The sequence below is a fragment of the Ochotona curzoniae genome, unplaced genomic scaffold, assembly GCF_017591425.1.
Source record: "Ochotona curzoniae isolate NIBS_2020 unplaced genomic scaffold, NIBS_Ocur_1.0 scaffold_2476, whole genome shotgun sequence".
Taxonomy (NCBI): Eukaryota; Metazoa; Chordata; class Mammalia; order Lagomorpha; family Ochotonidae; genus Ochotona; species Ochotona curzoniae.
In genome coordinates, this window is record NW_024467095.1 from 13,804,626 (window position 1) to 13,822,884 (window position 18,259).

The window sequence follows — 18,259 nt, forward strand, 5'->3', positions numbered from 1 at the left end:
TCATCATCTAAAAACAACATCAAATATGCATCGGGAGTTGGGCGCTTCGCCGGAATGGAGATACTGTTGAAAATGCTCACATTTCCACGTTAGAATACCTGGGATGAATATTTAACTCGAGCTCTTGACTCCAGATTCCTTCTAAAGCAGATCCTGGGTAAGGCAGCAGTGAGAACTGAAACAGGGTTCTAGTCACCCATATAGGACATCTGTATCACATTCATGGTTCCAGCTGGGGTGGTTGTGAAATGAGGATGTGATGCAACAGATGGGAATTTCGCTAGTTCTCCATATTTATCTCTGTTCCTTTTTCTACATCTCAATTAAATACATTCTAAAATTTTGATGCATTGGAGTAAGCACAGAGCATGGTATACCAAGCGGGTATGGGCAAACTGCTTTCCCAGGCAACAAGCAGGGAGCTGGATGGGAAGCGGGGCCACTGGAATTAGAACTGGTGCCCATATGGGATCCCAGAGCGTGCAAGGTGAGAACTTTAGCCGCTAGGCCTATTGCATCCAGTCCAAGAAAACCAATGTCCTTTAATTCTGTTCTTTCCAGATCAGCCACCATGTTGGAATGGATAACCCAGTGCATCCTAAGCTAAGGAGAATCCACTCCACCTAAAAGATTCAAAAGATTGCATCACTTCATGCTCAGTAATAATATGTGTCAGTGATTTCCAAATGTTTGCATTACATTACTTTTTAATCATTTATTTAAACATCAAAAATGCTTATAATTCTCTATATAAATTTGCAAGTTATTGAGAAGTAATGAATAACCACAGGAGTAATTTAATTTCAAAGTTCCAAATTTTATTAACCAGGTCTTAAATTTGTTCTCTCTCCTAACACTTAACACAATTACACTTAATTAATTTTGCATTTATTAATTTAACCTCTGTTTCTCTAGTTAAATTAGAAGAACCAAGAAAGCAAGATCCATATTTCTTGCTCACACACAGATATCCAATGCCTAGCATGGTTCTTTGCATACAGCAGGAGTTTAATAAATACTGTTTTGAAGGTCTTAAGCTTCATCTAGATAGATGAATGAAGTGAGATGGTTCCTTACTAGGCAGTGACCTAGAAAGCCGATGACCTAGACAGCTGAGAGCCAGCTTAGGAAGTAACACCCAGGGATGAAAGTCAGGACATCTCTACTGTTCTTAATATCTGATCACAATATCTGATCCACCGTTTCCCCCACTGAGCAATCATTCCCTTCTTCCCTATCTTCCATTTTTCTTCTTTCCTTTTCCATTTCCATTCCTTCCTGCCTTAACTTGTTTTTCTCTTAGTTTTTCTTTTTATTCTATCATTCATCCCATCACTTTTCTTCTCAACTCCCTTCTACATTCAATACTTCCTACATAACTGTGACAGTATTGGACACTACATTAAAGAATAGCTATAGCTGGGATATTGTCTTTGAAAATTTCAAAGTTTAGTGTCTGAAGCCAAATGTTCCTTTCTCCAATGTCTTTTTTTTACATATAATTTTTCAATATACAGTCAATAGGCTCAGGGATTTCTCCTTCCACCTTCTCCCTTCCCCATCCCCTCAACTGCTTTTCCCTTTATTATTACAATAGTAAAGTCCTTCAACAACAGTCACAAGTCCATCATTCTGCTATTTAAGTGCATCATGGTGTTGTAGGTATGGACAATGGTAGAAAGTCCAGCATCCTACTGTGAACATGTATTTAACAGTTTCATTTCTCCAATGTCTTGATTACACTCTTCCTTTAACCACCTAGGCTAAAGAATCCTGACTCGGTGTCCCAATTCCAGTGCCAACTCTAGTCCAGGACTTAACCCAACAATCTTAAATCTTGCTCCCTCTGATATTACCCCTCCACTGGCAACCTATTGCACTTGCTCCATGAGGAGTGGCAATGACACCTGGGTGAGTGAGTTCATCCTGATGGGCCTCTCCAGTGACAGGAAGATCCAGGCTGTACTTTTCGTCTTGTTTGGGGTTGCCTACCTACTGACTCTGCTGGGCAATGGGCTCATCATCCTCCTAATTGGAATGGACACACGGCTTCACCTGCCCATGTACTTCTTCCTCTGCAATCTCTCAGCCGTGGACCTCTGCTACACCTCCAGTGGGGTACCCCAGATGTTAGTGCACTTCCTCCTGGAGAAAAAAACTATCTCCTTTACGCGATGTGGGACCCAGCTCTTCTTCTCCCTGGCTCTTGGGGGCACTGAGTTCCTGCTGCTGGCTGCAATGGCCTATGACCGCTATGTAGCTGTCTGCAACCCCCTGCATTACACGGCATTGATGAGCCCAAGGCTTTGCGTGGTACTAGCAGCTGTCTCCTGGCTTGTGGGGCTGGCTAATTCCGCCATTGAGACAGCAGTAACCATGCGCCTGCCCACTTGTGGGCACAATGTGCTAAACCACGTGGCCTGTGAGACACTGGCTCTGGTCAGGTTGGCATGTGTGGATATCACACTCAACCAGGTGGTCATAGTGGCCTCCAGTGTGGTGGTGCTGCTGGTGCCCTGCTTCCTGGTCTCTTTATCCTACACCTATATTGTAGCTGCCATCCTACAGATCCGCTCAACGCAGGGCCGCCGCAAAGCCTTCAGCACCTGTGCTTCCCACCTCATTGTGGTCTCCATGTCTTATGGGATGGCCCTTTTCACCTACATGCAGCCCCGCTCCACCGCCTCGGCTGAGCAGGACAAGGTGGTGGTGCTCTTTTATGCTGTGGTGACTCCCATGTTGAACCCTCTCATATACAGCTTGAGGAACAAGGATGTGAAGGCTGCTCTGAGTCGAGTTCTGATGAGGAGCTCTGCGTTCAAATAATAGAAACTCATGTTTGTAGTCACAGGGTTTTGTTCTGAAGGAGGTAGGCCTGGTGTGTGAAAGACTTGTACATCTGAAGCTGCGTGCTTAAGGAAGCATGTGGAAGAACCACAGTCTGTTTTTCTTTCTTTGAGGTAATAGAGAAATGGGATTTTACCTCTGGACTCTAGTTTTTGCCTCTGTCCTCGTCCAACAAGGGTGTGAATTACAGCAACCTAAAAAAACGATGTTAAATGAAATACATTCAATTTGTTCCATTGAAGAAAGCAGAAAAAGATATACCAACATATGTAATGTAGAAAAATATTAAATTATGGTCCCACATATATATCTGTATTTTTCTGCAGGGAAGACATTCTAAAAAATAAAGCTTATAAATTACAAAATTCACTATGCCCGTAGCATCAAAGTAGTGTTAAGATCACCCACAGAACCCACAGATGGTCCAGCCCAACTCATAGGGTGAGAAATTCACATAGGCTGGATTCACAGATACGGCCTCAAGAACAGCCAGACCAGCAGGTGCGAATGTCATAAGCATCTCATCACTTGTTTCCTTTTTAAGCTTGCACTGCTGGCAGATGCTTGACCACAAGGTCAGATGTTCTGGAACTCTACATAATCAGGTCTAATATCCTCTTGTGAAAACTGAGGGATGTGTCAGAACCCTCACGTGAGAAGGGCATGCTACACACAGAGGTGAGTGAGTTATTCAGCAAGGACACACACGTAACACTTGGTAGGAATGTCCCCCTACTTTTCTAATAAATGATTGAACACTAAAGTTCCTGGACCATAAAAGCAAAGCAGTGATGATTTTGTCTTGAATACTGTCTGAAACATCTTTTTAAAGTTAGAATAAAGTATCTGTTACCCCAATATTACATTCCTCCAAAAACTAAAATAATAAATCAAAAGTAATTAACTCTTCTGTCAAAAAAAATGTTAAAGTGTTGAGGAGGAAAGTATGGAGATTTTGCAAAATTTCTATCAAAACTTTCACAAAACTAAGGTCAAATTCATTGAACACAGAATGAATTATCACCAATTTTGTCACTTTAAATTGTGTAATTCTTTGGAATTTGGTGTTTCACAAAATTGTGCAACCTCATCTCCAGAATATTTCATCACCCTGGAAAGGAACCCCATGTCAACTAAGCAGTCACTCCCCCTCAAGCTCCTGATGGTCAATGAGATACTGGCTCTAAGAATTTGCCAACTTTGGGCATTTCACATGATCAGAAAGATAAATGCATGACCTTTTATGTCCAGCTTCCATCATTTTGTGTAATTTTTTTTAGCTCTATCCACGTAGCATATTCATATGTAGCAGGGTCCCATTCTCTTTCATGGACAAGACACAGTCCAAGGACGTGTGCTGTGGCTCAGGAGGTTAAGTCACCTCTTGGGATATCTTCATGAAAAATCATGTATAAATTTTTATGTGAATATTAACTTTCAAAACATTTGGATATATCCCCAAAGGTGGGATTTCTAAGTCATGTGGAAACTCTCTTTTTAACGAACTGTGAAATTGTCCTTCTTCACCATGGTTAAACTGCTTTATACTCCCACCAGAAACGAAAAGAGGTGCCATTCTCTCATTACCTCCCCAATACTTGTTATTTTCTGGTTCTTTAATACAGCCATTCTAGTGAGTGGGGAGTGGTGTCTCACTATGGTTTTGATTTTCAAATCCCTTGATGATTGATACTGATCAGTATCTTTTCACATGCTTGTTGGCCGTGCGTATAACTTCCTTGGAGAACTGTCAAGAAATACTTTAAAAAATATATTCCCGTATTTACTTGAAAGGCAAAGTTACAGAGAGAGGGGGGAATGACAGAAAGAAAGATCTTCCACCCACTGATTCACTGTCCCACTGGCTGCAGCATCTAGAGCTGAGCTGGTCCAAAATCATGGACCTGGAGCTTCTTTGGGGTCTCCCATGTGGAGGAAGGGACCCAAGCACCTGGACCATCCTCCGCTGCTTTCCCAGGCACATTAGCGGGCAGTTGGATTGCAAGTGGAATAGCTGGATCTAGGACCAGTACCTATTAGGGCTGCTGGCTCCACAAACAATGGTTTTATCCACCATGCCATCAGGCTAGCTCCCCTCGCAAAATATTTTTTTTACTTTTGTTTTTACTCTTTAATTTCTCTGTCAAGATTAATAAATTATGTTTTCACTCTCTGTTCCAACATGAAGTTCTCTCTCCTAACCAAAGCCTCCATAAGACAAACAGAAAGATTTTCTATCTACTGGTTCATTCCACAAATTCTCACAATGTTTAGGGATGGGCTGGATGGAAGACAGGAGTCAGTAACTCAACACCTAGGACTCCCATGTGGGCAGCAAGAACCCAATCAATTGAGTCACCATGTGCTGTTTTCTAGAGTGTGGATCAGCAGAGAGCCAGAAGTAAGACTGAGGCAGTACTTAAACATTCTTTTTGGATGCTGGTGTCCTAATTAACAGCTCAACTGCTAAGCCAAATGCCTGCCCCTAGTGTCTGAATTTTGTACAGCAATGAAATTCCAGAAATTCTTTGTGTTTAGATAATAAAGAACAAATTGGTTTTTGGATTTATCATCCTCATCGCATCTTTGGTAAATCTAAAAACACAAGAAAGCAGGGAGGTATGTTAACATGGAATAAATTAGTCAACAAAACTTTCCTGGGAAAGGTTCTTTGAAGCAGCTCTGTCCCCGTGAAAGGCCTCTACCTGGGATCCTTACAGTTCAAGATATCCTTTACAATCTAGGTAGAAGCTACACCTCGAGGTTCTTGTATTCAGTATGCCCACAGAACTAGCATAAGGTAGACACCACCAATGCTTGTAGGCTCTGTCTTTTCAGAGTGGTGGCTTGAGACACATCTGGGGCCACTTGTATTATATCCAAGACCAAGGAGCACTACATCAAAATATGAGCTACAGAGACCTCAATCAACTCTGGGTAATAAACTCCTAGGCTTTTCCTGGCAATCGTTCTTCCCTCCAAGTCTTTAATCTAGAATGAGAGGGGCTGCCCAAGAATCTTTAGTACTGGTTCCCTTCCATTCATGCTAATCTCTTCAGTAATCTTGCAGCCAACATTTTCTGTCTTCCAAATATAATTTTTAAATCTTTTAAAAAAATTTTATTCATATAAAATGAACAAATTTCCTCTATATCTCAAAACAGATTTAGGAGCTTAGTGATAGCTTCAACCCACCCCTCCAGCCCACATTTGACATTCACACTCCCCTGAGATTCTTTTCTTCTTTTTTCCTCTGTTTTTATAATCGCATACTTTCATTTACTTCACAGATTAAAAGATGTCAACACATGGCAAGCAGAAGTAAAAATAATAACAAACAACAAAAACAAAACTCTCTTTTCCTGAGAAGTATAAAAAAGGGCTGTATGTAATAATCCAATTCCCTAATGTCACTCTTGCATTTTTTGTACTCTACGTATTAGCTACATTTTTTATACTCTATATATTACTTATAGATTAAGGAAAAACATGTGACACTTATCTTTTGGGAACTGGTTTATTTCACTAAGCATTATGTCCTCCAATTACATTCATTTATTTGCAAGAGACAAAATCTCATTTTTTTATGATGAATAGTATTCCATAGTGTACATGTGTCATTATTTATCCAGCCGTCCATTGTTGGACATCTATGTTGATTTCATTTCTTGGTTATTGTGAATTGAGCTACAATAAACATGAGAGTACGTATAATTCTTTCATTTTATTTGGATAAATTTCAAAGAGCAGGATGGATTTACAGATTATCCTTATACTCACATCCTCTATAACATACAATCACCTAACCACAAACTTATCTCTTATATTTACCATATAATCTTTTTCACAAACTCAACTCCAATAAAAAACTCAAATACATCACTACAAACCATTTTCAAATCAAAATCATTTACCTATCCAATCCCCAAAACACAATATACAAATCCAAATAACAAACTACCAAATACACACAAATCAAAAACCTTCTAAAATACAAAAAATTAACAAATCAATTAAACCCCCACCAACCCCCCCCCCCCCCCCCCCCCCACCCCACCCCCCCCCCCCCCCCAACACCACAACACCCCCACCCCCCCCCCCCCCCCCCCCCCCCCCCCCCCCCCCCCACCCCCCCCCACCCCCAAAAAAAAACAACCCCCCCCCCCCCACCACAAAAAAAAAAAAACCCCACCCCCCCCCCCCCCCAAACAACCCCACCAAAAACACAAAAAAAAAAAAAAAAAAAAAAAATAAAAACCCAAAAAAAAAAAAAAATATAAACCCCCTATATAATAAATAAAACCCCCCCCCCCCCCCCCCCCCCCCCCAAAAACAACAAAAAAAAAAAAAAAAACCCCCCCCCCCCCCCCACCCCCCCCCCCCCCCCAACCCCCCCCCCCCCCCCCCCCCCCCCCCCCCCCCCCCCCCCCCCCCCCCCCTTTTTTTTTATCTGTGGCATAATTTGCAAACATTTTCTAGTATCCTGTTAGTTGCCTATTCACCATATTGATGGTTTCCTTTGCGGTACAGAAGTTTCTTAGCATGATGTAATCACACTTATTTATTTTTGTTTGATTGTCTGTGCTTCTGGGCTCTATTCCAACGAGTCTTTGCCTACATCAAGTCTGGCAAAGTGGCACCAAATTCCCTCCAGCAATTGGATGGTATCAGAACATAGATTTAGACCCTTGATCCATTTATTATAATTTTTTAAATAGAAGATGTAAAGTAGGGATCTTGCTTTGTATATCTGCACACATTGATTGATTTTTCCCACCATTACTTCTTAAAGAGTCCCTTCATTTTAATTGCTTTGAATAGTTGCACAAGAATTACAATGAATCCTTCTTTAAGAGTCTGGTAGGACCCAGCACAATAGTTCAATCGCTAAACCCTTTCCTTTAAGCACCACGATCCCATATAGGTGCTGCTTCATGTCTCATCGGCTCACTTCCCATCTAGCTTCCTGATTGTGGCCTGGGAAAGCACCGGAGGATGACCAAAGCCATTGGGACCATGCATCCATGTGGGAGATCTGGAAGAAGCTCCTGGCTCCTCACTTCAGATAACCTCATCTCCAGCAGTTGCAGCTATTTGGGAAGTGAACCAGTGGATCAAAGATCTTTCTGTCCCTCCTTCTCTCCATAAATCTGGTTTGCCTTTCCAGTGAAAATAAATCTCAAAAAAAAAAAAGAAGTCCGGTAGCATTCAGCAGTGAAGTCATCCACTGTTGGGCTTTTTTGTTGCTGTTGTTGGGAGTGTCTTTATTGTTATTCAGTCCTCATCTTTGTTATTGGTAATAGGTTTTCTATTTCCTCATGACTCAAATTAGGTAGATTGTATATAACCAGGAACTTATCCATCTCGTCCATGTTTTTCGATTTGTTGGCATATAAATGTTTGTGGTAATTCCTGGTGACTTTGTATATCTATAGCATCCATTGTTGCAGTTCCCTTTTCATCTTTAATTTTATTGATTTTGATCTTCTCCCTCATTTTTATTAGTTGGGTTAATGCCGTATCAATTTTGTTTAATTTTTTCAGAAAGCCAATTCTTCAATGTTTTGATCCTATGTCTTTTTCAGTTTTAATTTTGTCTATTATGTAACTAAAATTTTCTTTCTTTTTTTTCTTTAGTTATTTGACATATTGAATTCTTTGTTTCTGATATTTGTTTGATTTCTCTTCAAAAGTTTGATCTTGAAGGTGAACTTTTCATTAACGTCCTCTATGGATTTTCTTAATTCCTGCATTTGCTTGTTGCTGTTCTTAAGTAATCTTATGATTTTTTAAAATTCATTCTCAAGCATTTCACCAGCCACTTCATCTTAGTGTTCTGCTGTTGAAGTGTTATTACGTCTCTTTAAACCAGTCTATCATCTCCCTTCTTCATCTTTCTTACACGTCTCTGTTTGTTTAGTCATTTCTACCAGTACGTGTTTTTCTCCTCTGATAGTTTTTGTCTTTGAGTTGTGCCTTTGTGGCTTGATGAAATGGATATCTGGAGGTGGAATATGGCTTCAATGTGTATTTAGAAGTGTGAACTAGGTGTAGGTGATGTACTATGATCTATGTCAAGTGTGGGGTGACACTCAAGTTGGACGTGGTGGAGCTGCTCATCTGTAGGCACAGGGGGTATGAAGACTGTTAGCGTAATCACTGCCTGGCCTCCTCTCTTTCCAGGTGCTCAACACTGATACTAGCTATAGTGGCTACAACCCCCAACCATGGCAACACATAAACCACACCACACGAAAGCTCTGTGCAGTTCTCTATATGCCCAGAGACCCAGTTACACACCACAAACTATCACCAACTCAATGTACAAAACGCTTCTTTCTCCCTATTCCTCCCTCCCTCTGCCTTTGAAATAAATGAAATTTTTTTAAGAAAAAAGGTGAGTTAGATTACACAGATTTGTTTTATTTTTTAAAATTACTTATTTTTCTTGAAAGTCAGAACTACTGAGTGGTGGAAGGAGAGACAGAGAGACATCTTCTGTTTGCTGGTTTACTCCCCAAATGGCCACCACTTCCAGAGCAAGACTGATCAGAAGCTGGGAGCCAAGAATTTCCTACCAGTCTCCCACATGGATGCAGGGGTACAAGGCCTTGAGCCATCCTCCTCTGCTTTCCCAGGCCATCAGCAGGGAGCTGGATCAGAAGTGGAGTAGTGGGGACTTGAACTGGTGCCCATATGTGTTGCTAGTGCCAAGGCAGCGGATTAGCCAGCATAGATTGTACCTATTTGTACTTTGTGAAGTCTTATGCTCTCTCGTGTCTCCTTAATTCAAATGTTTCATCTTGATAATGCTGTGAAATTGATGTAAGGCTCTTCCATACATTATTTCATTGAATATTCACTAGTTTTTACCCAAATCTGAGACTTTCTGAAGCATTTTCTTAGTTGAGACCTAGATTGAGGCTGAGGATAGACCCCACAAACATACGTAGAGACCTGGCATCATTCTTACACTGACTCAAATTTGAATGGAGCCAAATCACAACTTGAATTCAGGTTTTTCAAATGGTGAATGAGCCATTTGTTCCAGAAGGTTTTTTCCCTCAGAAACTTTACTGAATTGATTTCAAAACATAATCTCCTCTTCCAAGAAATTGTGTCTTCTGTGACAATGGGGGGGAAATGGTGGGAGAGGAAAATGGGGAGAGGGAGATGGGAGAAGAAGGGAGGAATCCTTATACCTACACAATTGTACATTGAAAAAATAATAAGGGCCCAGCATGACGGTTTGTTTGGCTAATCCTCCCCCTTCAGGTATTGGAATCCCATATGAGCACTGGTTCATGCCCCAGCTTCTCCACTTCGCATCCAGCTTCCTGCTTGTGGTCTGTGGAGAATAGCCAAAGCCCTTGGAACCCTCCACTCATCTGGGAGACCTGGAAGAAGCTCCTGGCTGCAGGCTTCGGGTCGGATTAGCTCCAACCATTGCAGCTATTTAAGTAATGAACCAGCAAATAGAAGATGTGTGTGTGTGTGTCCTCTCTGTAAATCTGCCTTTCCAATAAAAATAAATAAACGTTTTCTAAAAATCACTAGCATACTAACATCTGGGTTCCTCCCAGCTGAGAGTCTGATGTAATCACCCTGGAGTATAATCTGGACTGGTTGAGTTTACAAAGTTTTCTGAGTAATTCTGACAATTCGAATCGTGAAAGCGTTTTTTCTGGATGTTCCCCATGGGTCCTGTGAGAGTCTCTCTACTACCTGGAGTTTGTTCCTTTCCTGCCAAGCCTCCCTACAGGGCAGCTAAGTGACTTATTTAGCAGTCAGATTGCTCCACATCCTCCTGGACTCAATCAACACATGGCAAGAAGGACTTGCTGTTAGTAAAGAACTAGAGATCATAAAACTGCTTAGTTCATTTGGATTAAGAACGGAAAATGACATCTTTATTTTTTACTAAAGACCAGCCAAGTAAACAGGGCATTCCAAATACAAACAAGTGCTTGCTGTGGCAGAAGGGTTGACCCAAATTAAAGTTCAAAGGCTATGAGAGGCACTCCCTTAACTGACTTCATCTGCGGTTTCATCAGTTTCCAAATATTTCACTGCTACTTGGTGATGAGTGCATTAATCTTGCATTATTGATTTGCTTTAGCCTTCAGCGAATGCCAGCATTTCACTGAGGAAACAGCATAACCTCAAGCAGTTGGGATATGATAAGGGTTGGCACTACGTTCCATGATGCGATCCAGACTTTATCAACTCATGGCTAAACCTGAGTAGTTCAGTAGACTGAGAACCAAGTAAGCAATTTTGTCTTTGTCATACACACAATCTGGAATATGGGAGAAGCAAGAAGAGACAGAAAAACATGGCCCAAGTCTTGGACCTCTGCACCCATGTGAGAGACCCAGAAGAACCTTCTGGGTCCTGGATTCAGATTGACCCAGCCCAGCCTGTTGCAGCCATGTCAGGAATAAAACAAGCTATGCAAAAATGTCTTGCTAGCTCTCTGTCTCTGATTTTCAAATTTTAGAAAGATCCCTGACTTCAAAAGATCACTATCTAATGAGAAATATGCATTAGATACTTCGATTACATGCCCCTTTTTCAGTCTCAGCCTGTAAATTTTGATTCTCTTTAGCCTCTGTGAGGCGTCTTTCTTTCTGCATCCTGACCCACCTGTTCCACAGGAGACAAGGGAGACCTGGGTGAGTTCCTCCATTAACATGCCTCTCCAGTGACAGAAAGATCCAGGCTGGACTTTTCGTCTTGTTTGGAGTTGCCTACCTACTGACTCTGCAGGGCAATGGGCTCAGCATCCTCTTGGTTGGAACGGACACGTGGCTCCACCTAGCCGTGTACTTCTTCCCCTGAGACCTCTCAGCTGTAGACCTCTGCTACACCTCCAGTGGGATTCCCCCAGGTTGTGGCGCACTTCTCCCTGGAGAAGACCATTCCTGTTGGTGATGTGAGAGCCGTTTTCTCCCTGGCGCTCAGGTGCACAGAGCTCCCCCTGCTGGCTGAGGTGCACTATGATTGCTATGTGCCCACCTGTGATCCTCTGTGTTGAACTGCAGGCACGAGCCAACGGCTCTGCATGGAACTCTGCAGCCATCTCTGGGTTGGTGGCCTAAGTCAGAAGATGCCACGAGTCTGGCAACTTGTGGGCATAGTATGCAGTCTCCTATACACACACCAGCTTTGCTGTGATATATCCCACCCTTCACCCCCCATTTTGCAGTGTGATTGATAGCCTAAACTAAATGCGAGAAGAGAACTTAGCAGTGAAAAAAAAAATACGTAAGAACTCCGAAGTGGGGAAAGAGGCTTTACTCTACAGGCCACGAAACCTGTACTGTGGGATAAACTGTGCAACCGCACACACAGTATGTGTTGGAAAGATATAGTCTACTTTTAAAGGCCTGAATAACTAATGAATTAAGCGTTGTGACCTTCTTTGTTTTTCTGGCCTTTCCCCAACGAGATTTAAAAGCAATTTATGACCATAAATGCAAAGCTTGGTTTATTGAGTGAGCATCAGTGTACGTCCCATAGCCATCTTCCTAAACATCCTGAACGTCAACTTCACCACGTAGTCAGATGTCACATTCAGTGAAGAGTCTTCTCTGTCCAGCCTGGCTTCCCTCGTCATTACTGTTGTCAGTACAACCTCCCTCATCCTGTGTGCTGACACAGGGCCTGGCGTTCCATGTGGGTCTCAGTAACAACAGTAACTCAGTAAGTCCGCACCAATTCCATCAAATACAGCACACTGTGCAAGGTGCCACAAAAGCCATGAGGTTTTTCCAATATAAAGTCATTCCTCCAAAAACCTGGAAGCTATTTGCAACAACAAGCAATAAATCTCCACCCCCCCAAAGGAAAAACAATTACAGCATAATCATTTATTTGTATAAATGTTTATAATTCAAATTCTTTTTTCAAATAGTACATTTTTTGCCACATTTGGTTAATTGACCAAAAGTAGGTAGAATTTAGAAGCCTTATGATATTGACAATTCTCACATGAAGGGGAGAAGTCCATGTAGTTTTCAAAGGAACTGAAGGGGAGGGGGAAAAATTAAGCTGTTTATTCCCATATTCATGCAAATTCTACCATTTCCTGAGGTAAAACTAATGTGTTTTTTTTCTTCCGTTATTAAATGGGTACAATATAATCGAGTAAGGAGATAGAAAAGTAGAGCTGAGAAAGGGTAAGAAAACCATCTTGGGAGGGGGCAAAACTTTCATTTTGAAGATCCCTGGGAAGGAACTGAGGCTGCAAGGGGTATGCCTTGGAGGACTTGAAAAACAAAGTCAAAATTTGCATTACAGGCAAAATGGCAACATAGGAGAAGACAGGGGGCTGACAGACACCTGATAGCGTATTCTAAAAGCTATCCTCTTTCTCTCCCTCAGAGCCAACAGATTCATAGAGACCAAATAACCAACACAATGTGTTTTCATCTTAAAAACTTTCTATTCTGTACTTGAGTAGAGTGAGTGAGTGAAACAACTATTTATAACACAACTCCCTCCAATGAGCGTAGATTTCCTAGAACAGATAGAGTTCAAGATGAGGTTCAAAGACTAAAAGACATAGAAGGCTGGAGAAAACAAACCACAGTTGCTTAGCTCATAGAGAAATGTCAGAAGTAGAAACACATCAGCAGATCTTGAAGTTGCAAATTGAGTAAAGAGCGTAACTATCAATAAAATGCCTTCTGCTTTCTTGTTTAGTGTTCTGTCCTTGTTGTGTGAGAAGATGCCAACCCATGTAAGCAATACTCTGAAAACTCAGCAAAAAAAACAAACAATGACTACCCGGTGCTTTCTTTAAGTGCTGTCTGTGATAACAACCCACACCTAATCTAATGCCACATCTCAAAAGGAAAATCCCTGGTTGGACAGGTCCCACCCTGGGTAGGGAGTTACTTGGAACTCGATTCTGTGACATCAATTCACAAATCAGAGTTTAAATCTCACCAAGGACCCTAGTCTGGAAAGCCTTCAGCTCCTCCCCCTAACTCCAAGGATAAATGAGTGCCAGCATCACACAGTGAGCAATAGCTCCTGTGTCTGAAGAATAAAAAAGACAGGATGGCAATAGGAATCTGAATTGCCAGAGTTAGTTCCAGAATCAGACAAGAGAGGAAGTAAACGCATACAGAACACTGTTCCCTGACTATTCCAAACACAACAGAGACCTCACAGGACCCCCCTGCTTCTTCAGCAGAGTGTAAATCCAGCCATTTCTAGTAAGAATGAACTCTTCCATTAGGGAATGCTTAGCTGTGGGGCCAGCATTGTCACTTAGTAAGTAAGTCACTGCCTGTAATGCCAGCATCCCATATGAATGCTGGTTCAAGTCCCAGCTGTTCCACTTTCGATCCAGCTTCCTGCTAATGATCCTGGGAAAGCAGTGGAAGGTGGTCCAAGTACTTGGACACCTGCACCCAGATGGGAGACCCAGATGAAGCTCCTAGCTCCTAGCTTAGCATGACTCAGCCCTGAATGTTGTGGTCGTTTATGGAGTGAACCAGCAGATGGAAGTTCTCTCTCTCTCTCCCCCCATCTCCTTCTTTCTCTCTGTTATTCTGCCTTTCTAACAAATAAAAAAAGAAAAATAAAAAATGAGAGGTAAAAAAAAAAAAACCACACACACACACTTGTCATCATGACCAGAAATGCGTCTACAGAGCAGGTGTTCTTACCCTGCAGCTGTTGACGGTCTTCATGTACAGAAGCACCTGGAATTATGTACTGAAATGCTAACTCATCCAGACTGTTGTCATGCCCTGAAGGAATCCTTCTGTGATGCCCACCTTCCCCCACCCCCATGTCCTCCAAATAAAGCCATTTCCTTCTGTCCCGTGGAGTCAGAGGGTTGGTACTTTCCCTTGGCAGCACATTTCCCTGTTTGTAGTAAAAAGCCTACCAGTCTGACAAGTTGCGTTGCCCCTGATTCACTCAAAGATTGCAGAGTCCATAATAGAGAACTGGATTTCATCATTTCATCCCCAGCATGGCATTGCTTTCACATCAACACTCAAACAGAGTTAGATGCCTGAATCAATACTCAAGCAATCATGCATAGGTTGGTTTATATGAGGACCATTTCACACAAAAGTGTTTTACAAACAAAACAAAACAAAACAAAACTCTTAGTAATGAATTTCAATATTGGCTTCTGGCACAAAGGATTCAGGCAGTGACATGGACTGAGTCAAGGGTCCGCATCTGACCTCTCACTGATATAACCTGGTTTTCAACACATTCTTGATCTTATTTCTTTTCAAAATGAAATCATTTCATACAGCAACTTTCCACAACTTGATCTGGGATAAAAGATAATAGTGAGGCAATATTTAGTGAGTCTTAGCATTTCCACTATAATTTTCTCCTTTACTCTTTCTCGACAGAAACAAAAACAAAAACTCTTTTCTGTGACCGCCCTCAGTTGCTGCCAAGTCGGCACCAGCATCCCATATGGGCCCAGATTCAAGCCCAGGTGCTCCACTTCCAATCCAGCTCCCTGCTACTGTGCCTGAGACCAAGCAGTGGAAGATGGTCCAAGTCTTTGGATACTTGCACCCATGTAGCAGACCTTGAAGAAGCTCGTGGCTTCAAACCAGCCCAGCTTTAGCCATTGTGGCCATCTGAGGAATGAACCGGTGGATGCAAGATTTCTCTCCTTAAACTGCCTTTCAAATAAAATTTAAACAAATATTTAAAAAATTTTAAAAGGGCCATGGGTATAATCCTCTCATACAAAAAAATGCTACATTAGTGAATTAAAATGAATTACTCACCTAGAGCCATTCCTGGATCCATGGGTACCCTAGGCTGACGTCAGCATCATAAACCCTTCCCAAATACTGCTTACTCACTAGAGTGCCTTTCCCTTCTCTCATTTGCACATAGCACATCTGCCATGTTTAGCTATTAAAAAGAAATTTTAAATATGTTGTAAAACTTAAGGAGAGGGCCTGGCGCGATAGCGTAGTGGCTAAAGTCCTTGCCTTGCACATGCCAGGATCCCATATGGTTGCCGGTTCTAATCCTGGCAACCCTGCTTTCCATCCAGCTCCCTGCTTGTGGCCTGGGAAAGCAGTTGAGGATGGCCCAAAGCTTTGAGACTCTGCACCCACGTGGGAGACCCAAAAGAGCTCCTGGCTCCTGGCTTTGGATTGGCTCAGCTCCAGCCATTGCAGTCACTTGGGGAGTGAACCATCAGATGGAAGATCTTCCTCTCTGTCTCTCTTCCTCTCTGTATATCTGCCTTTCCAATAAAAATAAAATAAATCTTAAAAAGAAAAAAAAAAACTTCAGGAGAAAAAAAAGCCAGAGAAGCAAAGAAGAAAAATGGTATTCATTGGTGGTGAGAAAATTCAGACTCTATTTTCCCTATCCTCTACATTCTGATACAGATGCAGAAGATTACAAAAGCAGTAATAGTAATGTGAGGGATTATAATTGCCATTATGAGCTATGAGGCATACTACTTGGGTGTCATGCTTGAATATGCATATAACACATTTCGGTTGTTGAGACGACTCAGTAGTCACTGTTTACCCCCATTTAAGACACCAGGAAAATAAGGTAGAAAGGATTTAATAGACCTGTAAACACACATTACAAGAAATGTAGAAGATCTGTATATTTAAAACTTAAACACACTGCCAAATCCAAAACAAATCCAAATAATAATCATGATAATGATGATAATAGTGATGGGTGGACAAGTTCACAAACAAGTAGACACAGCATCATGGAGACACATATTTCCTTATGTTAAATTACAAATGTATAGAATCTCAATTCATTTTCTTTTCTTTTTTTAAAGATTTATTTATTTTTATTGCAAAATCAGAGATACAGAGAGGAGGAGAGACAGAAGAAGATCTTCCATCTGATGGGTCACTCCCCAAGCAGCCGCAATGGCTGTAGCTGAGCCGATCCAAAGCCAGGAGCCAGGAGCTCTTCTGGGTCTCCCAAGTGGGGACAGGGTCCAAGGCTTTGGGCCACCTTCGACTGCTTTCCCTGGCCACAAGCAGGGAGCTGGACGGAAGATGAAGTAGTCATGACACAAACCGTGCCCATTGAGCCATTGCACTGGGCCCTAAAATTAATATTTTTAAGAATTGAAGAAAAAAACAACATTGTGAAGATAAACAGTCTTCTGAAAAACAATTTATCAATATGTAATACTTTAGGTCAAAATAATTCTGGAAAGGTGAACTATTAGATGAAAAACTGAGAGCATGAAATTATTTACCTAAAACAAGAGAATCAAGAGAATTTTTTTATGATATAAAAGCAAGGAATGCCTTCTAATTATGAGCTCCTGGTTCCTGGCACTAGTCTAATGCAGCGCTATAACTCTGTAACTCTTTCAATTAAAATAAAGCTTATAAAACCAAAAGCAAAGTCCCAGAGTAATAGCCTAGTGGCTAAATCCTTGCCTTGCAACCACTGGGATCCCATTTGGGCGTCAGTTCGTATCCCAGTTGCTCCATGTCTCATCCAGCTCCCTGTTATGGCCTGGGAAAGCAGTGGAGAATGGCTCAAAGACTTGGGATCCTGCACCTCCATGGGAGACCCAGAAGTTTCTGGCTCCTGGCTTCAGCTCCATCCATTGTGACCACTTGGGAAGTGAACCTGTGAACAGAAGATCTTTCTCTCTGTTCTCTATGGAAATCTGAGTTTCTGATAAAATAAATATAAATCTTTAAAAAAAAAAAAGTAAAGGCAAGCAAACAAAAATGCCAAGGTGAGGCATAGGAGAGGATGCAGATCAGAGGCAGCACGCAGGAGTTCTGTGTGGAGGAGATGGTTCTGCCTCGTGATTGTAGTTACACGCATCTGTACACGGCATAACGCTGCATAGAACACACGCGATCACAACTTTAAGATGGAAGTGAATGATGAAGAAGGCCTGTAGACTCGTTAGAAGTAATGTGCTAACATTAACTACCTGGTTTTGATATTGTATTATAGCCATACCACATCACCACTGGAGGAAATGAGAAAAGGGCGGGTAGGACTCTCTATATTTTCACAACTTCACATGAGTCAATCGTTACTTCGCAATAAAAGAGTTTATGATTGATGTTTCAGTCGAGAACATTCTAATTAAAAACACAAGAAGCAAAGTGTTTTGTTGCTCATATCACAAACTAAATTCTTTAAGATAGAAAGAACTTACAAACCAATGAGGAAGAGGTAAACGTATGTGCCTATTTACAGATACAAACTATTGACAGAAAAAATGCAGTCTTTAATCATACAAAAAGTCATGAGAATTACAACCACATCTAACCAGTATGCTTCACTTAAGATAGGCAAAAAATAAAATAAAATAAAATAAAAGCATGAAAACATGCATTCATATAAATTGTTGATAGGAAAGTAAATTGATGCCAAAATATGAAGGACACTATCT

At 41.5% G+C, this 18,259-nt stretch overlaps 1 protein-coding gene across 1 annotated transcript; it reads left to right on the forward strand.

The window, feature by feature from the left end:
- The first annotated feature begins 1,887 nt into the window (after nucleotides 1–1,887).
- LOC121170683 (olfactory receptor-like protein OLF3) lies at nucleotides 1,888–2,826 on the forward strand. The gene has a single exon (XM_041001929.1). It carries the CDS (start codon nucleotides 1,888–1,890, stop codon nucleotides 2,824–2,826), a length of 939 nt encoding a protein of 312 aa, XP_040857863.1.
- The last annotated feature ends 15,433 nt before the right edge of the window (nucleotides 2,827–18,259 follow it).

Excerpts from the sequence above, each read along its gene's own strand:
- LOC121170683 (XM_041001929.1), top strand. The coding sequence starts at position 1,888 with ATGAGGAGTGGCAATGACACCTGGGTGAGTGAGTTCATCCTGATGGGC.